The 25,048-nt window shown below is 64.0% G+C and overlaps 3 protein-coding genes and 1 non-coding gene across 13 annotated transcripts; 2 read left to right on the top strand and 2 right to left on the bottom strand.

Moving 5' to 3' along the window:
- Positions 1 to 40: 40 nt before the first annotated feature.
- Positions 41 to 4,367, bottom strand: NABP2 (nucleic acid binding protein 2). 4 transcript variants are annotated; one of them, XM_090052046.1, is made up of 7 exons: positions 2,986 to 4,367; positions 1,668 to 2,012; positions 1,447 to 1,585; positions 1,294 to 1,365; positions 959 to 1,040; positions 791 to 857; positions 41 to 617 (listed from the first exon to the last, which is right to left on the bottom strand). In XM_090052046.1, exons 2-7 carry the CDS (start codon positions 1,813 to 1,815, stop codon positions 448 to 450), a joined length of 678 nt encoding a protein of 225 aa, XP_089908172.1. In that variant the 5' UTR covers positions 1,816 to 2,012; positions 2,986 to 4,367; the 3' UTR covers positions 41 to 447. The 4 variants fall into 4 exon arrangements, with proteins under 4 accessions (XP_089908172.1, XP_089908170.1, XP_089908171.1 ...); XM_090052044.1 differs by having other exon boundaries at positions 1,668 to 1,984; XM_090052045.1 differs by having other exon boundaries at positions 1,668 to 1,981.
- A 294-nt stretch (positions 4,368 to 4,661) lies between these two features.
- On the top strand, positions 4,662 to 11,682 carry RNF41 (ring finger protein 41). Of its 2 annotated transcripts, XM_090052042.1 has the most exons (7): positions 4,662 to 4,779; positions 6,462 to 6,634; positions 8,053 to 8,165; positions 8,801 to 9,072; positions 9,163 to 9,298; positions 9,500 to 9,603; positions 9,784 to 11,682. In XM_090052042.1, the coding sequence occupies exons 3-7, from the start codon at positions 8,076 to 8,078 to the stop codon at positions 10,133 to 10,135; spliced, it is 954 nt and encodes a 317-aa protein (XP_089908168.1). In that variant the 5' UTR covers positions 4,662 to 4,779; positions 6,462 to 6,634; positions 8,053 to 8,075; the 3' UTR covers positions 10,136 to 11,682. The 2 variants fall into 2 exon arrangements, with proteins under 2 accessions (XP_089908168.1, XP_089908169.1); XM_090052043.1 differs by lacking the exons at positions 4,662 to 4,779; positions 6,462 to 6,634 and adding an exon at positions 6,657 to 7,125.
- Positions 11,683 to 12,527: 845 nt separating this feature from the next.
- On the bottom strand, positions 12,528 to 12,609 carry TRNAS-CGA (transfer RNA serine (anticodon CGA)). The gene has a single exon. It is a non-coding gene; the product is annotated as a tRNA-Ser (tRNA).
- SMARCC2 (SWI/SNF related BAF chromatin remodeling complex subunit C2) lies at positions 12,591 to 23,122 on the top strand. 6 transcript variants are annotated; one of them, XM_090052282.1, is made up of 29 exons: positions 12,591 to 13,239; positions 13,592 to 13,711; positions 14,656 to 14,741; positions 15,162 to 15,243; positions 15,320 to 15,412; positions 15,491 to 15,560; positions 15,656 to 15,725; positions 15,814 to 15,889; positions 15,968 to 16,120; positions 16,336 to 16,451; positions 16,570 to 16,694; positions 16,800 to 16,859; positions 16,968 to 17,005; positions 17,315 to 17,445; positions 17,525 to 17,596; positions 18,083 to 18,196; positions 18,265 to 18,418; positions 18,520 to 18,612; positions 18,738 to 18,857; positions 18,949 to 19,011; positions 19,100 to 19,358; positions 19,630 to 19,791; positions 19,997 to 20,061; positions 20,159 to 20,288; positions 20,361 to 20,527; positions 20,883 to 21,017; positions 21,597 to 21,928; positions 22,071 to 22,154; positions 22,611 to 23,122. In XM_090052282.1, the coding sequence occupies exons 1-29, from the start codon at positions 13,129 to 13,131 to the stop codon at positions 23,092 to 23,094; spliced, it is 3,765 nt and encodes a 1,254-aa protein (XP_089908408.1). In that variant the 5' UTR covers positions 12,591 to 13,128; the 3' UTR covers positions 23,095 to 23,122. The 6 variants fall into 6 exon arrangements, with proteins under 6 accessions (XP_089908408.1, XP_089908407.1, XP_089908409.1 ...); XM_090052281.1 differs by having other exon boundaries at positions 12,593 to 13,239; positions 18,520 to 18,591; positions 19,928 to 20,061; XM_090052283.1 differs by having other exon boundaries at positions 12,594 to 13,239; positions 15,968 to 16,099.
- The last annotated feature ends 1,926 nt before the right edge of the window (positions 23,123 to 25,048 follow it).

The following is a 25,048-nucleotide window of genomic DNA, read 5'->3' as shown; positions in this document are numbered from 1 at the left end:
TTGGGCATTGTAGGACCCATCCCAGCAGCAAAGGCAAGAGTGGAGGTAAAAGCTTTATTTGCCCGTGCAAGCACGGGGCCCCAGGTGGGCATAGAGAAGACTCCCAACCTCTGCCCATGGCATCCCCAGAGACCCTGGCACCCAGAGCTGGCACATAGTAGTGAAGGCCTGACAGCCCCTGGCCCCGGGGGGCCAGTGGGATGGGCTGAGACCCCCCTGGCTCACCTCACATCATGGCACCCAAATGCCTTCAGAGGGTCCCTGGCTGCTCCCATCCCGCTCCCTGGGGCAGCCCTGGGACCCAGGGCGGCTTTGGCAACGTCCGTGGGGCTTGGGCTGCCCTCACGGTGGTGGGGCCGGGGGGTTTCGCTCAGCCCGGGGGGGAAGGAACCCCCTTCCCCACCCCTCCGGGGTGGGGGTGACACTGTTGTCTGTGCCGTGGCCCCGTTATCTCTTGCTGCTGCGCCGCGTCTCTTTGCCATTGCTGACGGCACCAGCAGCACCGGCGTGGTTGGGCTGGCTCCGGGTGATGCGGCCGCCGGCGGGGTGGGGGGCCGCAGGGGGTGGGTGCGCAGGGCCTGGGGTGCTCAGCCCGTTGCCATTCTGGCTGTCGGCAGCTGCAAACCAAGCGGGTGGCATGAACAGAGGTGGGCAGGGACCCAGGCATCCGGGCTCCTGGCTCCAACCCAACAGATCCCCCGCTTCTTAAAGGGGGGGGAGAACCCAGGTGTCCTGGTGCCCCAACAAGCGGCGCCCCTGCCTGCACCAGGCCCACGGTGCCCGGGCCTACCTGGGGAGGGTGCGGAGGGGCCCTGCGTGGTCTGCGAGGCTGCCGGCGTTGCGTTCTCGTTCTGGGCCTGGGGGAGGCAGGGAGGAGATGTCTCAGCCCCCCAGGCACCAGCGTCGTGCTGCAGGAAGCCTGGACGGTCCCCGCCCCCTACCTGCCCCCGGCACTCACAGCTTTACTCTGGGACTGCTGTGCCACGTACTCGGGGTTCGGTTCGCTGAAGTTTGGCACCTCAGAGTAAACCATGCAGAACCTGGGGGAGAAGAGGCAGGAACGGTGCTGGGGTTTGTAGCCGCACAAGGTGCCACCCAGGCTCCACCCCCCCAGCTGTCCTGCAGAACAGGTGGGGAAACTGAGGCACAGGCAGCAGCTGCCCCAACTCGGACCTGGGGATTCACTCTGTGTGGTCCACTGTCCCTCCCAGTGCAGGGCGCAGAAAGAACCCAGGCGTCCGGGCCCCCTGCCCCTCCGCTCTCACCCCCCCAGACCATCCGGGCCATTCTTACTCGCCGATCTTCTGCAGGTCTCCGCCACGCCCCGTGTACAGCGTCAGGCAGCCCTTGAAGACCGATGCATACCTGGCAGGGAGAGGGGCCAGCGTCAGCCCCGTGCCCCCCAAAAACAGCTGCCAGCACCTCCCCTGCCCCTGGGACCCCTACCCCTTGGTGAGGCGAATGATGTCCCCCGGCTGAATGAGGTTCCCCACATCATCCCACACCGAGATGTTGATGCTGCCAGTCTTGTCGGCCACTTTGCACGTCCGCACCTCGTGCCCGTCCTTTGTTTTCGTCACACGGCCTGGGGGGGGCGGCACAGCGGTGAGTCACCGGGTAGGGGGGGATCCCCAGGTTTCTGCCTGCCCTGGGGCACTGGCACCCACCTGTCTCCAGCACAATGAAGATTAGGTTCAGGTTCTTCAAGCCGGGTTTAATGTCCTTCACAAAGGTTTCGGATGTCATCCTCGGGGACTCAGGCTCCCGCGCCGTTACCTGGGCACCAACCACACGCGCGGAGCCGGCGGCAGCCATTAGGACAGCGGGGCAGGGAGCGGCGCCTGCACAGTGCCCTGGGAGGGCTCCGACACGGGACGGCAGAGTCCGGGTGACCGCAGGGCACGGACGTGCTCGGCCTGGGTGGCGTTTGGTACCTGCACCCACCGGGTTCCGATCCCGTCGGGAACCCGCGCCCGTCCTTCTGCTCCAATTGCAACCCAAATATCAAGGCCCTGCCAGGGACAGGGGTAGAGAATCAACCCCCCCCCCCCCTTCCCCTACGCAGGCTGCAAATCCCCTTTGCACCCCAGCAAGAGAAGTGCAACATAGAGACAGGCACAGATCTATAAGGGGGGAGGAAGGGGGGGTTGTGTGTGCACATAGGTATGCGCGTGTATATATATGTGTATACAAATAAAATATATGCATATATATGTACATATATACATATGCATAGGTACACCTGGTCAGACATATACATGCATGCATATATGCAGACAAGGTTCTTTGGGTAGATGCAATATCTTTTATTAGACCACCTAAATAGTGAAAAAAATTGTTTTCTGCAAGCTTCCAGGCACAAACGCTTCTTCATGTGCAGGGACAGCATATAGGGACCTGCCTATACACACAAGTGCGTGCACCTATTCACATATGCATGTGTGCACATATGCACATGCACATACATGCATGTAGCAATAAGCATAAGCATGTGTATTTATGTATGTATGCAAATATGGACGTATATGCATATGTGTGCACATGGACACATGCATGTGTATGTCTAAATGCATATGCACATACGTACATGCACATATACATGTATATATCTCTATGCACGTGCATGTGTGGCATGTGCAGGCATGTATATGCTTAAATACACATGTGCATATACATATGAACGCATGCAGAAGTATGCATGCGCATGCATGTATACGTATGTGCACACATGCACGGACAGATGTGCACACACGCACACAGAGATATAAATGCGCGCACACCCGCGCACACGGAGGCAGATCTAGGTGTTTGCAGCACTCCCCCCACAGGCCGGGGGGCGTGGAGGAGATGCCCGGGAGGGGAAGTCCTCCGGCCCCCGCCCATCTCAGGGAGCCCCAGGGCTGCCGGGCCGCCCCGCCCGGGCCGATCCCCCCCCTCCCGAAGCCCGGGGCGAGGGGCGGGGGCCCGCGCGGCGGCTACACTGACCGGATGGATCGTTGCGGCGCGGACATTCCAGGAAGTATGCAGCGCGGGGCGGCACCCAATCGGAGCGCGCGGCCGCCGCCAGCGTTCCGAGCCCCCAGCCAATGGCAGCGCGGGGCGGGGCGGGGAATTAAAGGGACCTCCGCGGCCGCGCAGTTGGTTGGTCCCGATTCCGGCGCTTATGCGTGGGGGGCGCGGTGAGGTCCCGCAGGCCTGGCGGGGTTACGGGGCACGGGCTGGGGCCTCGCGGTCAAAGCTCCAGCACTTCTGATATAGCTTGTCTGGAAGGTGCTGCTCTGATATAGTTGCGTCTCTAATGTGTTCCTCTGATGCATCAGTCTAGAAGGTGGAGCTCTGATGTAATCAGTCTGTAAGGTGCAGCTCTAATATGGTCAGTCTCTAAGGTGTACCTCTGATATTTCGCTCTAGAAGGTGCAGCTCTGATCCAGCCCGTCTACAAGGTGCAGCTCAGCTCTGCCTTCCGTCGGGCTCTGTCGCCAGGACATGCGGACAGGGTCAGAGCCGGGGGCTCAGTCTCCTGTGCCTCAAAGACCAGCCAGCTGAATCGCAGCTTGGAAGAAGAAGGTCCACGGCCTTTCAGAGGAAGGTTTCCCGTAATCCAAAGGGAATGGACACAGACCCGCTTTCCTTATACACAATCGCTGAGCAGGAAGAAGGACCAGGGAGAGACTGGCTCTGGCCTGCCGTGACGTTGCCATGAAGTCGCAGAATCATAGACCACAAGAGTGGAAGGGACCTCAGGCGGCCACATCGAGTCCAACCCCTGCTGCAAGCCGGACCAGCCCCAACTACATCATCCCAGCCAAGGCTTTGTCTACCTGGGGCTTAAACACCTCCAAGGAGGGAGACTCCACCGCCTCTCTGGGAGCCTCTTCTAGTGCTTCAGCACCCTCTGGCTCAGGCAGGTTTTCCTAATATCCATCCACCACTTCCCTGGAAGTCCTGTGTCTACGTCTGTATGTGCATGTAGGCACATACCTATACGTGCATGCGCATACATACCTCTTTATGTATGCACACGTGCATGTGCATAAATATACATATATGCATCTGTGCATATACACACATGCATACCTGTACATACATATGCATGAACATACACACATGATTTACATATATGTATGCATGTATCTGCATATATAGACATGCTTAGATGCATGTATGTATATTTATGCATATGTATACATGCATGCGAACCCATACATATCTATATGCATATCTATATGCATGCATATCTGTATGCATGCCTGTGCATATAGCTATGGGGGGGTGTATATGCGTGCGTGCATGCATGTGTAGGTGTTTATGCATATATATAAATACACTCATGCATATACATTCACCTCCATGTGTCTGTATATGCCCGATGCCAAGGGGCAGAGCATCCACACCAGGCCTGTCCCCGCTTCCCCCCACTGCTCCCAGCCCCCAGAGGCCTGGAGGGAGGGGTGGGGGTGGAGGCCTGCCCCCGCTCCCCCCACCCCATTGCTGTCCTCGAAGCCCCGCCTTCTCCTTCAAGCCTCGCCCCCCACAACCATAGAGCCCGCCCCTCCCGGGCGGGAGAGAGCGGCCAGCGTCGGATGACCATAGAGTCCCCGCCCGCCTCGTCCTCCTGCCCCTTTGGCCACGGGCTAGAGCGTCGCTTCCGGCCGGGCGCCGCGTTTCCGGCGGGAGGGGTTGCGTAGCAGCGCTGGGGCCGGGGCCGGGGCGGGGGGCGAGCGGAGCCGAGCCGAGCCGCGGCCGGGGCCGCCCTGAGCCCCGCGGCCCGAGCGCCTGGTACGTGCGGGATGGAGGGGGTGAGATCCGGGATTGAGGGTCTCGAAGTGGGGGGGGGGGCGGCCTAGGGATAGGGGTTTAAGGGTTTGGGGGGTAAAAGGCCTGGAGTCTGTGGGGATATCTGGGGGGCTGGGAGGGGAGAAGGTCCCCCATGTGCTGGGCCGTGGCTGAGGGCACCCCTTGTCAGGGCACTGCTGGTCCATGGGGGGCTTGGGCCCGACTGCGCCGGGGTCTCCGGGGGGTGTTCTGCCGCTTTAGCAAACGAGGTTGACATGGCTTAAAGCCCTGCCCCGAGGCACTTCCCCCACCCCCCGCTTGGGCTGAGGGCTTCATGCTGGCGGCCAGATGCAGAACCGCTCCAGTCCCCTGTAGCAGGTGGCGGCAGGGTGGAGCCGTGGGGCGGGGGCAGGTCCTGCCAGTGCATTTGGCCTCGCTTGCTTTCACTGGGAAGAACCTGCTGCCTCAATGCTGCTGCATGTGGCAGGTTTGGGCCCCTTTGTGGAGCCCTGTGTGAATATGTTGACCTTTGCAGGCAGGGGGGATGTTGCTGGTCGTGCAGCCCCCCGGGCAGGAACGTGGGGAAGCAGGGGAGTTGTTCTGGGGGGAGAGGGGGTGTTCTCCTGGCTTGTGGCTGAGCCCAGCTGTGTGCGTGGGCGAGTTCAGGGCTCCCTGCTGTAAGCAGACAGATGCCCCCACCCTGCGAACCTTGAGCCAGGACCACCAGCTTCGCAGCATCTCTTGCTCCAAGGGGCTCCCTGGGTCTCTCCAGGGCTGCGCTTCACAGTGGCAGATGCAAAAGGCCCAGTCAGGGTCTGGAAACGCAGCAAAGCCTTTGCACTGAAGAGTGGCATCTCGCCTGCTGCAACCGCAGGGCTGGAGGTGGGCGGGTTCCCGGGGCAGGCGTCTCTGATATACCACTTGGACCGTCCGACTCCCTTTGCACCCTGTCGCTCTGCCCCACAGCAAGGGCGCTTCCTGCCCATGCGTTTCAGAGCCAGAACTCCCTGCCGTCAGTGTTTGTAACGCTAAAGCGAGCCAGGGACTTGTAGGAGAGCTGGGTGTTTCGTAAGCCGCCAAGGCGACAGCAGGAGCTATATTTGGAAAGTTGCATAACCTGCCCGTATTGCATTTACCTACCGGGCAAGTGTTTTTATTCTGTTTCCAAACACTGATGTCAAATCAACCCCAGATGGAAGCTTCCTCCTCGCTGCAACTGGGCTGCATCCACCCCTGCCAGCACGGGATGCTTCTCTTCTTCCATTACTGGGGCTTGTTGGGCCAGCAGGGCTGAGGTGGGCCAGCACGTCGCTGGGAAGTGCAGCAGTGGGGGAAGAAATCCCTCTGCACTGGGCATGTCGAGGGACCGAGTCCTCTGGAACCCAGATGGGAAAGGTCTCCCCAGTGAAAGCAGCCCAGGTCTGGGGTTCGCATGTCTTCATTCTACCCCAAGGGTTGCATCCTTCCAGCGCTGCCGACACGGTGTGAGAAATGCCTCTCGGACATGCAGGGGGAGCCAGGGTTGCACATGTGGCCAAGGGTGCCTGGGCTGTTCCTGAGCTCCCGCCAAGTTTGGGAGAGCCCCGCACAGCTCGTCATGCAACTGCTGACTTCACGCATTCGTTTCCTTTTTTTTAACTCTTCCTTTTTTTTTTTTCTCTCCCCCTTCTGGTCCACATAACCAGATCATCCTGTCTGACCTGACCAGCCTGTGGGTGTAGATCTCAGTCCCAGAAGCATGGCCATGTAGTCTGGGAGAGGAGTGGGGGGGAGAAGATGGGCCACGGGGGGCGCCTTGCTGAAGAGAGCAGACTGAGCCTGAGGCCGTGCCGTTCGGGGAGGAATTCTGCTGCAGAAGGTAAAAGCATGCCATTCCTGGGTCGCTGAGGGGGGCAGGGCACGGGGAGGAGTCCCTGGGTGTGTGGAACCTTTGGGGTGAGGGGATGAGTCTGAGGGGTTGCGTTCGGCTGGGAGCCAGGTCCGTAGCTCTGCTCTGCGGTCGTGGGGCTGGCTGCCGAGCTGGGTTCCAGGAGGGAAAGGGCAGGGCTTTGCTGCAGCACGTGTGTGGCATGCACCTGTGTGGCGAGTGGCTGGCTTCCAAGGCATCAACAGCTTGCGTGGGCTTCCTTGCTGCGGAAACTGGGAAGTGTTTTGCTGCCCAGAGGGCCTTTGAAGGCAGGTTTATTTACTTCAGCAGAGGGGGGCAGCTGCCTGCGGGTGGTGCCTGGGCTGAGCTGCTTCCCCCTCCTCTGCATTTGTCCCTTCTGTGTGACGGCCGAGGGAGGCAGAGTCATCCTACACGTGGGCCCTGGCGCTACAAGGCAGAGAAAGCCAAAGGCCAACTAACTGGTACTGAAGCCCAGGCCCCACAAGGGCTGCTGCCTCTTCTTTTGGGTGGGGTGGTTCGAATCCTGCTGTTCGCCATTTCTGGAAAACCATGGGCAGGGCTTGAAGCTGATCAGGGGTGGGAGCCATATAGAGCACAGCAGAATATCACCAGCACTGCCATTAGCCAAGACCACGGGTGCCCTCCTCCAGCACCTTGTTGCTCCACGGACCGTGTTGGCCTCTATCTGTGCCACAAGAGCCGGACATGTGGGATACTGGCGCTCGCAGCGTTGGTGCCCAGTGCAGATCAGTTTCTGCTACCTACCTGATGCCCAGAGCCATTTAAGCACAGAGATGGATGAAGCAACTCAAATCAATAGGAGCACAGCTTGCTCGCTGGGTGGGAGGGCCTGGCTGACTTGCCCTTGGGGTTGTAATTGCCCTGTGTGATGGATTTGGGTGGGAGTGGAAGAGCCAATTGCCCACCTCTGAGTGACCGTGGCAGGACCTGCCCCCTAGCCATGGCTGCTGTCCCAACAGCGCCAACCCCCCTGCTGCTGCGCATGGCTCCATGCCTCTGACTGTGAGCCAGACCCTGCTCACTGCTGCAGCACTGGTGCCAGGTGAGATGCAGCCTCTCCCCATGTGGTGCCCAGCTTGAGGGGGCCATCTGCTGCCACTGATGTTGCCCAAGGTCATGGGCTCCCATGAGGGGCGTCCCATGGCTGTTGCTAGTGCAGGTGAGGCGCAACTGCATCTCCTGAAGGGCATTGGTTGGTACACAGCTCACATTCCTCCAGGCGCAGTGTTACCGTAGGTTGGCATTGCCCTGGCCTGGGAGGGCTCTGGAGGATGGGAGAGGATAGGTCGGGGGGGGTCCTGGGTTGGGGTGTGTATTAGGGCCGTGCCTGGCAAGGGCAGAGCAACGTTCCCCTCTCTTACCTCTAGGGTTGTGGCACCGGTGACAAGCGATGGGGTATGATGTTGCACGCTTCCAGGGGGATGTTGATGAAGACCTCATATGCCCCATCTGCAGCGGGGTCCTGGAGGAGCCGGTGCAGGTTGGTCCCGGGGCGGGACCTGAGCCGCTGCCTGTGGGAGTGTCTCTGGCCCACACCCTTTGGAGTCTCAGTTAGTTCAGCACCTTTGTCTGGGCAGTGCTTGGAGCTGACCCCTGTACAGTCATGGGCTGGGGCTGGTGGCAGAGCTGCCAGACTTTCCTCAGCAGCTGCAGGCTCAGCTGGCAGCAGGCAGTTGGGGGGAGCAGTGGTGGAACCAAGGCCCCTTTTAGGGAAGGGGGAAAGATCTTTCCTGGGGACTCCCCAAGCTGCAGCTGCCTTTTGGCCTCTCTCTGCTGAGAGTCCCCCGTTGCAGCCAGCCCTGGTCTGGCTTTTCCAGGAGCAAAGCCTCTGGCTTGGAGACCTGGCTCTCAGTCCCTGGGAATCTATAGCATCCCCACCTCCAACAGCTCCTTTTTGAGCAGCTCCCGGAAGGATGGGGTGTCCTCCTTAAAGAGGCCAGGTTATCAGAGCAGGGGGTTTTTAATGGCACTGTTCTAAAGCAGGGGGCTGTTCTGGGCCCGAAGGGCTGTGCTACTGCTCCAAGACTGGAGGGGAGGGGGTGCATGTTGGCATTGAGGGGCTGCGGGGGGTTCTGGCCCGGTGTAACACAGCCTCCCATGCCTCCCCCTCGGCAGGCTCCGCACTGCGAACACGCCTTCTGCAACGCCTGCATCACACAGTGGTTCTCACAGCAGCAGACGTGCCCAGTGGATCGAAGTGTGGTGACGGTTGCCCACCTGCGCCCCGTGCCGCGCATCATGCGCAACATGCTATCCAAGCTGCAGATCGCCTGTGACAACGCTGAGTTTGGCTGCACAGCCGTTGTGCGCCTCGACACTCTGGGGGCCCACCTGGGCGACTGCCAGCACAACCCCAAGCGCCCTGTCACCTGTGAACAGGGCTGCGGGTGAGTGCAGCGGGGCTGGGGTGAGGGGGACAGAGGTGCTTTTTGGGGGTCGTGCCTACACTCACCCCAGCCACGGCCACCCTCCCACAGGCTGGAGATGCCCAAGGACGAGCTGCCCAGCCACAACTGCATCCGACACCTGCGCTCGGTGGTGCAGCAGCAGCAGGGCCGCATCGCGGAGCTGGAGAAGGCCTCAGCTGAGCACAAGCACCAGCTGGCTGAGCAGGTTAGCACTGCATTTCCATGCAGGCGGATCTCCCTGCAGGGCCCCCAGGCTGGTCTCCTGGCATTGGTGGGGGAGAATGTAGGCAACAGCTTGGAGCTGCTGTAGGTGCCCAAGGGCGTGGGTGGTGGCTGAGGGCAAGGTCAGGTCCCCCCTGCGCAGCTCTCGGGTACTTTTCAAGCACCTTTGTCTGTCCCTCTCCAGAAGCGGGATATCCAGCTGCTGAAGGCATACATGCGGGCCATCCGCAGCGTCAACCCCAACCTGCAGAACCTGGAGGAGACCATCGAGTACAATGAGATCCTGGAGTGAGTGCCAGGCTGGGGGCGGCAGGGAGCCCAGCACAGAGCAGCCTGGTCCTAGCACAGGGCGTGGAGGGGGGCTGTGGCTGCCAGGCCTTGAAACCACATAGACCCAGGGGTTGGGGTGAGGGTTACATGGTTGATGGCTCAGTGCCCTCCCCTGACCCCCCTCCTGTCATTCTACAGGTGGGTGAACTCACTACAGCCGGCCCGGGTGACACGGTGGGGTGGCATGATTTCCACGCCAGACGCGGTGCTGCAGGCTGTCATCAAGCGGTCGCTGGTGGAGAGCGGCTGCCCGGCCTCCATTGTCAACGAGCTGATCGAGAATGCCCATGAGCGCAACTGGCCGCAGGGCCTGGCCACACTGGAGACGCGGCAAATGAACCGGCGCTACTATGAAAACTATGTGGCCAAACGCATCCCTGGCAAGCAGGCCGTGGTGGTGATGGCCTGCGAGAACCAGCACATGGGCGAGGACATGGTGCTCGACCCCGGCTTGGTCATGATCTTTGCCCATGGTGTCGAGGAGATCTAGGCCCTCAGCCCCCTCAAACCCCAATCAGGGCATTAACACTCCCCCTCCCCCCCCCCCACTGCCCTGCCAGCCTCGCTTCACCTTTGGATGCTCCTGGAGAGGTCCCAGCTGGGCTGGGCGGCTGCAGTGCAGGGCCCTGCCAGCTCGGGGGCAACTCCTGCTCCTAGAGGTTTCTTTGCTCCTCTTGAACAGCACAAACCCCTCCACGGTGCCACGGACTCGCACAGGACATGGCCCTCGGGCTGCCCGGCATCCTCTTCCCCACTGCCTTTGGACCTGCTTTGGCCCCTTGCTGGCTTCTCCTGCCCAGAGGGGTGGAAAGGGAGCAGTCGCAGGTGAACCCCAGGGCTTAAGACACCTCAGTGCATCCCTTTGACAGCCAGGACTTGCCTGGGGACCCAGACAGGGGAGATGGCTCCTCCACACAGCCCTGGCTTCCAGGGCCCAGTTGCACAGGGATGGAGGGTGCTGACAAACCCGCCCTAGACTGGCAGGGGCTTAAGCCAGAGGCAATTTGAATCTGAGCCTTAGAAGAATTCGAATCTGCCTCGGGCCGTGGGTTGTAGGCAGGGGGAAGCCAGGAGCTGCCCTCTCTGGCCCCTTTGCGGCCCCTGGAGGGGGAGGCCGGGTGCTTGCCCCTGCCATGGGGCAGCATCAGCCACGCCACCCCTGGGGCTGTTCTTCCAGCCCCCTGTGATTTGTGGCTTGATGATGATTATTAATTTTTTGTACATTTCTGTTGTTGGTTATTTGTATTTTTCCTTCGGTTTTATTTGACTCCAGGGCCCAAGCTATGCCCTCTGCCTGCTGGTCCTGGCCCTCAGTAGCTGGTGTTCCCCTCTGGGCCAGGAGGGCTTTCTCTGTACCCCCTAGGGATTTGAGGCAACCTCCCCCTTGAGAGCTGCCTGGAGGGAGAGGTTGCAGCAGGGCTGGGAGAAATCCACCCTGCTCCCATTGGGTTTTTGGTTCAGAGGCAGCTGGGCCACAATGGATCCTGGTCCCTGGGCAGTGGTGTCACCGGTTTCCCCCTGCCTGAAAAGGCGTGGGAGCCGTTCCCCCTAGCCCAGCCCCTCCACGGCACAGCAGGCCAAGATCGGGCTCCGGCATGGCTGTGGGGTTCTGTGGCCAGGCTGGGCCCAGCAGCTCCTGCTTCCCCCGTGGCTCCTGCCAAAGCATCGCGCACGCTTGGCCCGCGGCTGCCATGGCACCGCGCTCGCTTCCACCTCCAGCTTGCTCTGCCGGTCTGTGTCCATGTCTTGGATCCCCTCCCGTGGCTGGGGGGGATCACGTGCGTGCGTGTGTGTGTGTACGTGTGTGTTCACGTCTGGACGCTGCCATGTCCGGGAGGGACCCGGCCCGCCCAGCCCCTCGTGCTCAGGAATTAAAGCTGCTAACTCGGGCCTGGGCGCTGCAGCTGCAGCCTGGGCTCTGGGACTGGACCCCCCAGCCTGGGCTGCAGTGCCTGCCAGCCCACGCTCACCAGTCGTGTTCCACGTGCGCTGTTCCCTCGTGTGTTGACTGCACTCAATAAACTGCCTTTTCTCCATGCTCGGGCCTGGCCTGCCCCTCTCTGCCGCGCTGCTCCTCTGCCCCTGCCCTCTATGCCCCTTGTCTGCCAGAGGTGTTCAGGGAGGGGCCAGGGGCCCTGTCCCACAGCCTCCTGGCGCGGGTCAGCCTCTCGCATCTGTCACCCAGGCCCAGGGAATGGGTCTGGTGGGCCAGGGCGGCGGATGAGGGGAGCAGGGATGGGGGTGCAGGCTGTGCCCTGCTGGGGTCTCACTGGGAGCCCCCTGCAAGGGCTGTGGGGCAACCTGTGGGAGGGTCCCATGTGGGGAGCCAGTGCTGGGGCCTGGATCTGTGCCCTGGGGAAGGGGGGCAGCCTGACCACAGCCCTCCCCCCCACCCTGCTGGGGGGGGCTGCAGGTGCCTGCAGCTCAGAGCCTGGCTGCTCCCACTGCTCCCCAGCCTGGCGGGTGGCAGGAGGTCTGTGCCCCATCACCCCATGCCAGGTGGCGTGGGCTCAGCAAATCCGAGCCCTGGCCCTACCACCAAGGCCTCCCCCAGTGCCCCCATGCTGGTGCCTGGCAGGGTGGGAGGGGGCACTTGTTGCCTACAGTGTGTGTGGGGGGCACACCCTGCTACCAGCTACCATGTTGAGGTGGGGGCAGCTGCACTCCCCCCAACCTGAGCTCACCCCTATCGCTGGGGCTCATCCAGGCCCCCCCCCCCCACCGAGCAAATTTTGCCCCCACCTCACCACCGAGGCAAATGTGAGCCCCTAGCTGTGAGCCCCGGCCGGCCGCGCGAATGCGAGCCCCCCGCGCCGCGTGCGCCCCCGCCTCTCCCCGTAAAATGACGCGCGCCGCCGCCGCCCCGCGCAGGAAAAGCGACCCGTCACGAACAGGATTCGAACCTGTGCGGGGAAACCCCATTGGATTTCGAGTCCAACGCCTTAACCACTCGGCCACCGTGACGCCCGGGCCCGACTGCGCCGCGCCGCTACTGAGCCCGCGTGGCCCGCGCCCCGCCCCCTCCCCCCACCCGCGGGGAGCGGGCAGGGGCGCGGCGCGGGCGTTGCGCGGGGCCCGGCGGGGCGGGAGAGGGAGGCGCTGCGCTCGGGGGCAGCGGGGGCCGCGGCGCGGGATCTGCGCGGCTCCCCGGCAGAGGGCGCTGCGCGGAATCTTGCGCGGTGATTCCCTCGGGGGCCGCTGCGCGGGATTTCTTGCCGCTCCCCAGGAGGGGGCGCTGCGCGGGATTTGCGCGGCGCTCCCGCCGAGGGCGCTGCGCGGCGTTTGGCGCGGTGATTCCGGCAGGGGGCGCCGCGCGGGTTTCGAGCCAGTCGCCCGGCAGGGGGCGCCGCGCGGGCTCTGCGCGCGTGTGCCGGCAGGGGCCGCTGCGCCGGTTTGGCGCGGCCATTCCGGCAGGGGGCGCTGCGCGGGCTTTGCGCGGCCCCCCGGCAGGGGCGCTGCGCGGGGCTTGCGCGGGCCGGGAAGATGGCGGTGCGGAAGAAGGACGGCGGCCCCAACGTCAAGTACTTCGAGGCCGCGGACACGGTGGCGCAGTTCGACAACGTGCGGCTCTGGCTGGGCAAGAACTACAAGAAGGTACCGCGGGGCGGGCCGGATCGGGCCCCCGGGGCTCCCCGCCCCCGCCCCCGCCCGCGGGGAGGCACAGCCCTAGCCCTAGCCCTGCCCCTGCTGGGGGGGGTCCCGGGGGGGGTCCCAGCCCCCAGCAGAGGGAGGCATCCCGTCATGCCCCTGTGCCAGACAAAGCCCTGGCTGGTGACAGCTGGGGGGGGGTCATCTCTGTGCCCCCCCCCGAGTGGGGGGGCAGGTGACACCCCATGGGGGGGCGCTCAGTGGTTCACACGTGTGTGCGAGGCATGACATGTGCGTGCAGGGCAGGGCCGGACTGCTGGGTCCCCGGCTGCCCCCCTGACCCGCCCCCCGCCCCCAGTACATCCAGGCCGAGCCGCCCACCAACAAGTCCCTGTCCAGCCTGGTGGTGCAGCTGCTGCAGTTCCAGGAGGAGGTGTTCGGCAAGCACGTCAGCAACGCGCCGCTCACCAAGCTGCCCGTGAGTGCGGGGGTGCAGCGCGGCCCCCCGCCTGGGGTGGGGGTCCCTGCAGCCGGGGCGGGCGGCCCTGTGGCCTGGGGGTCTCCGCAGCCAGGGAGGGGGATCCCTGCGGCTGGGGCAGGGGGTCTTTGGGGCCAGGGCAGGGGTCCCTGCAGCCAGGTGGGGGTCCTTGTGGGCCAAGCAGAGTCTCCGTGACCGGGGCGGGGGTCTTTGAGCCTGGGTGCGGATCCCTGTGGCCAGGGGGTCCATGCAGCCCGAGTGGGGTCCCTGCGGCCTGGGTGGGGGTCCCTGCAGCTTGGCGGGGGTCTTTGAGGCTGGGTGGGGGTCCCTGCATCCAGGCAGAGTCCCTGTGGTGGGGGCGGGGGTCTTTGAAGATGCCTTGTGCCTGGATGGGGGGTCCCTAAAGCCGGGGCAGGGGTCTTTGAGGCTGGGGTGGAGGCCCCTGCAGCTGGGTGGGGAGTCCCTACAGCCAGGGAAGGGTCTGTGCGGCGGGGGCAGGGGGTCTTTGAGGCCAGGGTAGGGATCTCTGCGCCGGGTGGGGGTCCTTGTGGCCCAAGCAGGGTCCCTGCGGCTGGGGCAGGGGTCTTTGAGGTTGGGCAGGGATCCCTGTGGTAGGGTTCCTGCAGCTGCATGGGGGTCGCTACAGCTAGGGCAGGGTCCCTTCTGCTGAAGTAGGGGTTTTTGAGGCCAAGGCAGGGCTCCCTCCACCTGGGTAGGGGTCCCTGTGGTCCAAGCAGGGTCTCTGTGGCAGAGGTGGGGGTCTTTGGGGCTGGGTGGGGATCACTGTGGTCCAGGCGTGCCTGCGGTCAGGTGGAAGTCCGTGCTGCCCGAGTGGGGTCCCTGCGGCTGGGCAAGGGTCTTTGGGGCCGCGGTGGGGGTCCCAGCAGCCCGGGAGTCTTTGGGCCAGGGACGGGGGTCCTGGCTCATGCCCCCTTCTCCGGCAGATAAAGTGCTTCTTGGACTTCAAGGCGGGTGGTGCCCTGTGCCACATCCTCGCCGCCGCCTACAAATTCAAGAGCGACCAAGGATGGTGAGACGTCCCGGCCCCGCGTCTGGTTGGGGCAGGGGGGGCAGAGCTGGGGGGGTCACTGCCAGCGTGGGGAGCTGGGGGTCAGGGCAGCCCAGGCTTCACTGTGCCCCCCGGGATGGGCAGACACGCAGCTGGGGCTGCAAAGGGGCTTGGAGTGCAGGCGAGGGGTTTCAGGGGGGTGGGCTGGGGTCCTGGGGGTTTCCCAGAGAGTAGGGGTGGGGGGCATGGGTCAGGGGGCTTAAGGTGTGTCCTGGGCTGGCAGGGCTGGTCCTGAGGATTTTCCGGAGAGAAGGGGTGCGGGCTGGTGGGGGCCAGGGGTTCATGGGCCAAGGGTCTGGGGAGGCGCGGCCTGGGGGGTCCAAGGGGTCCTGGCGGCACGCGCCGTGGCTTTCATGAGGGTTGCTCTTTTCTCCCAATAAGGCGGCGTTTCGATTTCCAGAATCCCTCGCGCATGGACCGCAACGTAGAGATGTTCATGACCATCGAGAAGTCTCTGGTGCAGGTACCCACTCAGGCCCCCACCCCAGCCCCCCAGCCCCATGTCTCCCCGCGCTCACAGCCCCGCTCGTCCCCTGCAGAATAACTGCCTGTCGCGGCCCAACATCTACTTGCAGCCGGACCTGGAGCCCAAGCTGCTGGGCAAGCTGAAGGACATCGTCAAACGGCACCAGGTGAGTGGGGGCTGGGGGGCCCGGCTGAACCCCCGCGCCCCAGACCCGCCCCCAATTCACCGTTGGCTGGCCTTGCAGGGCACTGTGACGGAGGACAAGAGCAGTGCCTCCCATGTCGTCTGCCCTGTCCCAGGCAACCTGGAGGAAGGTGAGGCTGGGACTGAGGGGCTGGAGCTGGGGGGTCCGGGGGGGTCTCAGTGGCTGCAGCCTCCTTGACCACCCCCCCCGCATCGTGTCCCCCAGAGGAGTGGGTCCGGCCCGTCATGAAGAGGGACAAGCAGGTGCTGCTGCACTGGGGCTACTTCCCAGACAGGTGAGTGACGTGGGACGTGGGTTACGGGAAGTGCCACGGGGCTGGCCACAGACAATCAGCCCTCCCTGCTCCCTATCTGCCCCCCCAGCTACGACACCTGGATCCCGGCCAGTGAGATCGAAGCCTCCGTGGAGGACGCGCCCACCCCAGAGAAGCCCCGGAAGGTAACGGGGACTTTCAGATGAGGAGAGGGGTCTGCACCCACCCCCCAGGGCAGCCCCTCAGCCAACCCCCCCCGGCAGGTCCACGCCAAGTGGATCCTGGACACCGACACCTTCAACGAGTGGATGAACGAAGAGGATTACGAGGTGAGCGACGAGAAGAGCCCCGTGGTGCGGCGCAAGAGGATTTCTGCCAAGACCCTCACCGACGAGGTACCAGCTTCGCCCGGGCGGGTACGGTTCCCGGACTCCTGGCTTCCTCTCCCAGGCTGGGGACGGCCGGGACCCAGGACTCCTGGGTTCTCCCGGAAAGCAGGCAGGGACAGCCAGGACCCAGGATCTGTCCCCACTTGGACCTGGGTTCTGTGCCCGTGGGGAGAGTCCGTGGCTGCCCGCTGCTGCCCAGTCTTCCCACTGCTCTCAGCTGGTGACCTGTGCCCCCCCCACAGGTGAACAGCCCCGACTCAGACCGGCGGGACAAGAAAGGCGGCAACTACAAGAAGCGGAAACGCTCGCCCTCACCCTCCCCTACCCCTGAGGCCAAGAAGAAGAATGCCAAAAAAGGGTGAGGGTGGCAGAGGGGGGTCTCCGGATTTGGCCCAGCTCTGGTACTGGGGTGGCAGGGGAGGGGGCGTGCATCCAGCCCTGGTGGTGACAGGCGTCCGGCACCTCCCCCGTCGCAGCCCCTCGACTCCCTACACCAAGTCGAAGCGCGGGCACCGGGAGGAGGAGCAGGAGGATCTGACCAAGGACATGGACGAGCCATCGCCTGTGCCCAACGTGGAGGAGGTCACGCTGCCCAAGACAGGTCCAGGCGGAGTCCCCCATGTGCCCACAGATGTCCCCTGGCCCCTGCTGGCTGCAGGCCAGGGGGGGTCCCAGGGCTCCTAGTAACGCTCCTTTCCCTGCCCAGTGAACACCAAGAAGGACTCGGAGTCAGCTCCAGTCAAGGGGGGCACCATGACAGACCTCGGTATGAGCTGCTCGTGGCCCCCACTTCCCACCTCAGCTCTCCCTGATGCTGCCCCACACCCCGCATGGGCTGGGCTGATCCCTCCTCATGACCCCTTTTCTCTTCCAGATGAGCAAGAAGATGAGAGCATGGAGACTGCAGGCAAGGTGAGGGGCCAGGCAGGCAATAATGTGGACCTCATAACCCCACTTGTCTCATGCAGGGTGGTGGGGGCTCCCCTGTCCCCTAACTCTGCCCCCCTGCCTGCTTCCCCCCCATGGAGCCAATCCTTGCCCAGGAGAGGCAGGGGCAGGCTTTAGGAGGTTAGTCCTGCCCTCCTTAGCCAGGTGCTGCTGCTGCTGCCTGTACTCCCTGCTCCAGGGCTGCATGGGAGCTTGGGGGGATGGGAGCAGGAGAGGGTCTCCAAGAGGGGGCCAGAATGCAGCGCCCAGTCCCACCAGTGCGGTGGTTGACAGGACGAGGAAGAAAGTGGCGCAGGGAACAAGGGCGACCAGGCCAAGAACCCCGAGCTGCACGAGGACAACGTGACAGAGCAGACGCACCACATCATCATCCCCAGCTACGCTGCCTGGTTCGACTACAACAGGTACCGACATGCCCCCACGCCCCACCCTGCGGCCCCCCAGCCCCCTGCCCGCCCCTAACGCCCTCCCCACTCCCCACAGCGTCCACGCCATCGAGCGCCGCGCCCTGCCTGAGTTCTTCAACGGCAAGAACAAGTCCAAGACCCCGGAGATGTGAGACCCCAGCGGGGCGGGACTGCGGTGGCAGGGTGCTGCGTGAAACTGCCCCAGTGTGCTGGGGTGGGGATGGGGCTCCCGAGTGCCTGGGTTCTCTCCACAGCTTGGTGGGGCCCAGAGGTGAACACAACTGGGGGCTACGGAGGCACGACCTTGGGGCCAGACTCCTGGGTTCTCTGTATCACCATATGGCGCAGTGGGGAACACGACTGGGGAGGACTGAGCAGGGAACCAGACTCTGGGTTCCCTCTGCTAAATGCAGCCCAGCGAGGGGGTGGGGGCCCAGAGGCCAGACACCTGGGTTGCCTCTGCAGTTCAGCATCACCCAGAAATGCAGGGCAGGGAACGGGGTGAAACTCCTGGGTCCCCTCTGCAGCTAAGTGCAGCCCATCAAGGGAGTGGGGGCCCAGGGGCCCCAAGCACCTGGGTCCTTTAGTCCTGGCCGGTGCCCCTCGGCACTCAGGCCCCCCACCTCCTCCGCAGATACCTGGCCTACCGCAACTTCATGATCGACACGTACCGGCTCAACCCGCAGGAGTACCTCACCTCCACCGCCTGCCGCCGCAACCTGGCTGGCGACGTCTGCGCCATCATGCGGTGCGTCGCGGGGGGCTGGGGGGCGGGGGCGTCTGACTGGGGCTGGTCTAACCAGGGGCTGTGCGCAGAGTCCACGCCTTCCTGGAGCAGTGGGGCCTCATCAACTACCAGGTGGACGCCGAGAGCCGCCCCACGCCCATGGGCCCCCCCCCGACCTCCCACTTCCACGTCCTGGCAGACACCCCCTCGGGGCTGGTGCCGCTGCAGCCCAAGACCCCCCAGGTAGGCGAGAGGGGCAAGGAACCCGGAGTCCAGCCCCCTGGGTCCCTAACCCTTCCCCTGATGGGCATGAGGGCTCAGCCCACTGCCTCATGCCCCCCCAGGGCCGCCAGAGCGACGGAGACGTGAAGACGGGGCGCAAGGGCAAGGAGATCGAGGACCTGGTCACGGAGACGGTGAAGGGGAAACCAGAGCTGGTAGGGGGTCGGGGTGGGGGGAGGGGGTCCCCAAAGCAGCCGGACTCTCGGGGAGGGGGTGGGGGCAGAGAGAACCCAGGAGTCCGGCCCCTTGGATCCCTAGCTCACAGTGCCCCCCCCCGCAGCAAACCACGGCCTCGCAGCAGCTGCTGAGCTTCCCTGACAAGGGCAAGGAGAAGCCGGCCGACATGCAGAACTTCGGGCTGCGCACAGACATGTACACCAAGAAGAACGTCCCCTCCAAGGTGGGGGTCCCAGACTGCACCAACCCCCCTCCCCCCACCCCGATCTGTCCTGCTGCCCCTCCCCATGATGGCCCCTCTCCCACTCCTACAGAGCAAGGCTGCGGCCAGCGCCACGCGGGAGTGGACAGAGCAGGAGACATTGCTGCTGCTGGAGGTAAGCACAGTGGTCCTGGACCCCTGGCCTGCCCCAGCTGGACCACCCGCCCTTGTGTGCACACATGTCCCCTTCCCCCTACCGCCAGGCACTGGAGATGTACAAGGACGACTGGAACAAGGTGTCGGAGCACGTGGGCAGCCGGACGCAGGACGAGTGCATCCTGCATTTCCTGCGCCTGCCCATCGAGGACCCCTACCTGGAGGACTCGGAGGCCTCGCTCGGGCCCCTGGCCTACCAGCCCATCCCCTTCAGCCAGTCGGGCAACCCTGTCATGAGCACCGTGGCCTTCCTGGCTTCTGTGGTCGACCCCCGCGTGGCCTCCGCTGCCGCCAAGTCAGCTCTGGGTAATGGGCACGGCCTGGGGGCAGGGCCAGGACCCCACGGGCCTCTGGGGTCCCCAGCCAGGCACATGGCTGAGCAGTGACCACTAGGCCCTGCTGTGGGGGGATCCCAGGCGTCAGGGCTCCCAGTTCTCTCCGCAAGGGCTGGGAGAAAACCCAGGTGGCCCAGCTCCCGGGCCCCCCTGCTCGACCCCCCCCCCCCGGCTGGGCTGGAACGCAGGCGTCCGGGCACCCGGCTCTGCCCCGGGGGCTGACGCGTCCCGTGTGCACGCAGAGGAGTTCTCGCGGATGAAGGAGGAGGTGCCCACAGCGCTGGTGGAAGCCCACGTGCGCAAGGTGGAGGAGGCCGCCAAGGTGACGGGCAAGGCTGACCCGGCCTTCGGCCTGGAGAGCAGTGGGATCGCAGGCACTGCGGCCGACGAGCCCGAGCGCGTGGGTGAGCCCCGGGGCAGGGGGCAGGGGCTGGGCTCCCCGCATGACCTCCCCGCTCCCAGGGCATCGGTGCCACGCGTTGGCTGGGTCTCAGTGGCACTGATGCCTGCGTGTGCCTGCCCTCTCACCCCGGCCTATAGGGCTTCGTGTCCCGGGCTGTGGGGGGAGCCCCGAGTCCAGGCCTGACCCAGCCGGTCCGTGTCCCCCAGAGGAGAGCAGCGGCGACGAGGCCCGGGCAGAGGCGCAGGCGGCGGAGGACAAGAAGGAGATGAAGGTACGAGGCTGGGGGAGGGGGGTCCTGTGCTGCAGGGGCTGCGTGGGTGGGGGGGCTGCCAGTCCGTGCCTGGGACCCCAGCAGTGCCCACCCCCAGGATCCCCGGGACGGCGGCGTGGATGAGGAGCTGAAAGAGAAGCTGAGTGAGGCACCCAAGAAGGAGGAGGACACGGGCAAGGAGGGCGACGGCGAGAAGGACGTGGAGAAGGGCGACGGAGACGGCTTGGGTGAGTGCGGGGGCTAGGGGGACGGGGGTCCAGGCATCCCCTGGGAGTGACCCGCCTGCCACCTGCCCACAGCTGACGTGGAGAAGGACAAGGAGCCCAAGGAGGGCCTGGATGAGGGGCCCAAGGAGCTAGGTGAGGCCGAGGCCGAGCGGAAGACCAAGGTGGAGCGGGACATTGGGGAGGGCAACCTGTCCACCGCTGCCGCCGCCGCCCTGGCCGCCGCCGCCGTGAAGGCCAAGGTGAGGGGGCCGGAGCCGTGGGGGCCAAGACTTGAGCTGGTGCACTGTGCAGGGGGCCCAGGCGTCCAGGTTCCCAGCACCCCTCAGTTCTAATCCTTCCACACCCCACGTCCCGAGCTGGGAGAGGACCCAAGCGTCTGGGCTCCCAGCTCCCCCACCAGACCCCACTTCCCTTCGGGAGCCAGGAGAGAGCCCAGCCCCCGGGCTCCCAGCTCGCCCTGCTCTCCAGCCCAGGGACCCTCCTGTCCCACCACATCCTCTCCCCTTGCCCACAGCCTGGAGACCCCCCCTTGGCCCCAGGGTGGGGGTGCACTGGGAGGCAGGGCCAATTCCTGATGCCCACTCCCTGGTGCAGCACCTGGCAGCGGTGGAGGAGCGTAAGATCAAGTCTCTGGTGGCACTGCTGGTGGAGACACAGATGAAGAAGCTGGAGATCAAGTTGCGGCACTTTGAGGAGCTTGAAACCATCATGGACCGGGAGCGTGAGGCGGTGAGGCCGGGGTGGCCTGCTTGGGGATGGGGCGGGGCATTGAGATGCAGCTGGCTCTGGGGTGGATTATGGCAGGGGCTCATAGAGCAAGTTTGCTCACCACTCGCATGCAGCTGGCTCTGGGGTGGAGCGTAGAGTGGAACGTAACAGCAGTTTATAGGCCAGGCTCTCACCCACCCCTGAAATGCAGCCGGCTCTGGGGTGGAACAGGGATGCTGTTTATTGGGATGCAGCCAGCTCTGGGGTGGACCAGTTTGGGCTGTAGCAGGGGCTGGTAGAGCAGGCTGATACCCTCTCTGAGTTGCAGCTGCCTCGGGTGGGACACAGCAGCAGTTTATAGAGCAGGTTTTCACCTCCTGCTGAAATGCAGCTGGCTCTGGGGTGGAGCATGGCAGGGGCTTCTGGAGCAGCTTGCCCCGCTTCCTTGCCACAGTGCAGCTGGCTCTGGTGTGGAACAGGGCCTCTATTCCAGTGGGTGTCAAGGCCATGGAAAGGGCTCTCCTGGCTTGTGCCCTGCAGCCCTGCGAGGGGTTGGGGGGCCATGCCAGTAACACTCCCCACCGCCCCCTGCCTCCACAGCTGGAGTACCAGCGCCAGCAGCTGCTGGCAGACCGGCAAGCCTTCCACATGGAGCAGCTGAAGTACGCAGAGATGCGGGCGCGCCAGCAGCACTTCCAGCAGCTGCACCAGCAGCCCCCGGCGCCGCCCCCGGCCCTGGCCCCTGGCGCCCCTGCCCTGCCTGCGCCCGGCGCCCCCCTGGCGCCCGCCACCCATGCCATGACCAGCGCCCCAGCCCCCTCTGACCCCATGGGGCAGCCAGTGCCTGGGGGGGCTCCTCAGGGCCAGGCACCAGCAGGGGCCCCCCAGGCTGCACCGGCCCCCCCCCGCACAGGCCCCGGTTGGCGCCCACGGTAAGTGCCCCACCCCCCCCAGTCCTGGCTACTGGGCATGGAGACCCCCCCTTCCATGATGCTGGGGGTCCCCATGTCTCTGCCCCCCCGCCAGGGGGGGTGCTAATCCTTCACTGCAATAACCCTGTCCCTCACCCCCCAGCCCAGCCCCCGTACCCCGGCCCGCAGCCAGCCCCGCAGATGCTCCCGGCGACGGTCCCCGCCACCGCGCATCCCGCCGGCCCCGGTAATGTCCCCGCAGGTGCAGCCCTGCCCTTCGGGATGCCCGCGGCCGACTGCGTGAGCATGTGCCACCCCGCTAACCCGCCCGCCCGCCCGCTGCATGGCAGTAACCCGGCCTGTGGCCTGCCCCCTGGCCTGGCCCCCCCCGGGGCCGCCGCGCACAGCCCCGCCATTGTGGCGGCTGTGCAGGGCAGCCTGCTTCCCAGCCCCGGCCTTGGCGCAGGTGAGCACTTGTGACCCCCAGGGGGGCGGGGGGGTCAGCCTGGACCCCTGGATGTGGGGGGGGGTGGGGGTCGGGCTGTCTGTCCGCCCTTATCCCAGGGTAATGGGGGTGGTGGGGATAGGCCCGGCTGGCTGCATGTTCTGGGGTTGAATTGCAGCATGTCGCATGGGGGGTGGGGTCTGCATGGGTGAGGGCCCCAATCCTGACTGGTGCTGCCTCTCTTGCCACCCCACCCAGACCAGGGACCACCACTGCCACCGGACCCCATCACTCCCAGCCCCAGCACGGCCACCCCGGTGCCCCCCACGCAGTGAGGACCCAACTGCCAACCCCCTGTGCCACAGGGGCACCCCCGGGACCCGCGCCGGCCGCGCCACCCCCCCCACGCCCCGTGGGAGCTTCCTCCAGGTCTGTGCCAGGCACCCATGGAGCCAGGCTGCAGTGGAGCCGGGGGCCACGGACCCTCCCCTCCCCCTGTCTGTCTGTCCCCCCCTTGGCCTTTTGTGTGCCCCCCGCTTCCCCCACCAGAGGTTTATTTAAGGGCGCCAATGACCAGGTGCCCCCAGCTACGGGTGGGGGGGAGCAGAGCTGTTCCCCCCAGCCCCCAGGGCCCTGGTGTCACTCCTGCACCCCGCCCCCTTCCCCAACACCTCAGTCTCCCCCCCCCCCCCCCCCCCAGTCGCCTTCTTTTTTTTTAAATATTTCAAAAAAAAGGAAATAAAATCTCCACGTTCCCGGGCTGGGAAGAACCTGCGTCTCCAGCAGTGTCTTACTGGGGGGTGGGGGGAGTCAGAACTGATGGGGGGGCCCTGGCCACTGCCCAAGTGTGGGAAGGGTTTGAACCATAGACCATGAGGGTTTGAAGGGACCTCAGGCGGCCATATCAAGTCAACCCCCTGCTCCAAGCAGGACCAGCCCCGACTTCATCATCCCAGCCAAGGCTTTGTCTACCTGGGTCTTCAAAACCGCCAAGGATGGAGACGCCCCAAACCTTCCGGGGAGCCTGTTCCAGTGCTTTACTACCCTCCTGGTGAGCGAGTTTTTCTTAATATCCGACCTCGACTTTCCTTGCTACAACTTGAGCCCATTGCTCCTCTGTCATCTGCCCCCCTTGAGGATAGTCCAGCTCCATCCTTTTTGGACCCACTCCTGCAGAGTGTTGAAGGCTGCTATTAGAGCCCCCCTCCGTCTTCTCTTCTCCAGCCTAAATAAGCCCAGTTCCCTCAGCTTCTCCTCACCAGTCCTGCCCTTCAGCCCCTTAACCATTTTCCTTGCCCTCCGCTGGACTCTCTCCGACTTGTGGGCCCCCACTACAGAAGGACATGGACAATTCCAGATGTGGCCATAGCAGAGCTGAATAAAGGGGAAGAATCACCGCCTTTGATCTGCTGGCACCGCTTCTACCAGCGCAGCCCAGGATACCATTAGCCTTCTTGGCACCAAGGGCACACTGCTGGCTCCTATTCGGCTTCCTGGCCCCTGTCACCCCCAGGGCCTTTTGTGCAAAGCTGCTGCCGCCCAGCCTCTACTGGTGCATGGGATTGTTCCTGCCTAAGTGCAAGACTTTGCACTTGTCTTCAACAACCTCAGGACATTTCTTTTGGTCCAGTCCTCCAATGCATCTAGGTCACTCTGAATCCTAGCCCTACCCTTCAGCGCATCTACTACTCCCTGCAGCTTGGTGCCATCTGCAGACTTGCTGAGGGTGCACTCTGCCATCTTCCAGGTCGTTCATGAAGACACTGAACAAAACCAGTCCCAGGACTGACCCCTTGGTACCAGCTGCCAACTAGACATCGAGCCATTGACTAAAACCTTCTGAGCCTGATGCTCCAGCCAGTTTTCTATCCACTTTACAGTCCATTCATCCACCCCATACCTTCCCAGCTTGCCTGGGAGAACATTGTGGGAGATGGCATCAAAAGCTTTGCTAGACTCAAGGTACGCTGCAGCCACTGGTCTCCCCGCATCCACAGAGCCGGTCACCTTGTCAGGGTGGTCAGGCACGACTTGCCCTTAGTGACTCCATACTGACTGAGCCGAGTCACCTTCTCCAAGTGCTTAGAAATGGATTGCTTGGGGATCTGCGCCATGATTTTTCCAGGGATAGAAGCGAGGCTGACTCTTTTTTTGTTCCCTGGATCCTCCTCCTTTGTCTTAAACATGGGCAATATAGTTGCCTTTTTCAAATCATCTGGGCTCTCTCGATTGCAAGCGCATCAGCCGACTCCCTTGGGTGCATCCCATCCGGCCCCAGCGCCTTGTACACATCCAGCTGCTCACCTCCTCCCGCTGCAGTAGGCTGGGAGCTGACCTTGCTGGTGAAGAAGGCATCGAGCACTTCAGCCTTTTCTGCACCCTCTCTCTCTCACTTTCCTTGATCCTCCTCTCGCTACCGATGTACTTGGAGAAACCCTTCTTGTTCCCTTTCCCATCCCTTGCCAGCTGCAACTCCAGTTGCGCTTTGGCCTGCCTGACTTCCTCCCTGCACGCCCGAGCAGTGCTCTTCTCCTCCTCCGTTTTTTTTTTTTTGTCCCAGTTTCCACTTTTAGTTTCCTGGAGAGTTCCCTGCTAAGCCCAGCTGGTCTTCTGCCAAACTTGCCAGTCTTCCCGCGCATCGGGATGGTTTGTTGCTGCGCGCTCAGTAAGTCCTTCAAAGTCCAGCCAGCTCTCCT

Source organism: Crocodylus siamensis, chromosome 6, assembly GCF_052110815.1.
Source record: "Crocodylus siamensis isolate JL-2025a chromosome 6, ASM5211081v1, whole genome shotgun sequence".
NCBI classification, from domain to species: Eukaryota; Metazoa; Chordata; order Crocodylia; family Crocodylidae; genus Crocodylus; species Crocodylus siamensis.
The sequence above is the reverse complement of the archived record's forward strand: the minus strand, read 5'-3'. Positions and strand labels throughout refer to the sequence as shown.

Excerpts from the sequence above, each read along its gene's own strand:
- NABP2 (XM_090052044.1), bottom strand. The coding sequence starts at position 3,011 with ATGTCCGCGCCGCAACGATCCATCCG. Across the intron at positions 1,586-1,667 it reads CTTCATTGTGCTGGAGACAG|GCCGTGTGACGAAAACAAAG; the intron begins GTGGGTGCCAGT and ends CGCCCCCCCCAG. Across the intron at positions 1,366-1,446 it reads ATCATTCGCCTCACCAAGGG|GTATGCATCGGTCTTCAAGG; the intron begins GTAGGGGTCCCA and ends TCTCCCTGCCAG.
- RNF41 (XM_090052042.1), top strand. The coding sequence starts at position 8,076 with ATGGGGTATGATGTTGCACGCTTCCAGGGGGATGTTGATGAAGACCTC. Across the intron at positions 8,166-8,800 it reads TCCTGGAGGAGCCGGTGCAG|GCTCCGCACTGCGAACACGC; the intron begins GTTGGTCCCGGG and ends CCCCCTCGGCAG. Across the intron at positions 9,299-9,499 it reads AGCACCAGCTGGCTGAGCAG|AAGCGGGATATCCAGCTGCT; the intron begins GTTAGCACTGCA and ends GTCCCTCTCCAG.
- SMARCC2 (XM_090052279.1), top strand. The coding sequence starts at position 13,129 with ATGGCGGTGCGGAAGAAGGACGGCGGCCCCAACGTCAAGTACTTCGAG. Across the intron at positions 15,413-15,490 it reads ACATCGTCAAACGGCACCAG|GGCACTGTGACGGAGGACAA; the intron begins GTGAGTGGGGGC and ends CTGGCCTTGCAG. Across the intron at positions 17,006-17,314 it reads GCATGGAGACTGCAGGCAAG|GACGAGGAAGAAAGTGGCGC; the intron begins GTGAGGGGCCAG and ends GGTGGTTGACAG.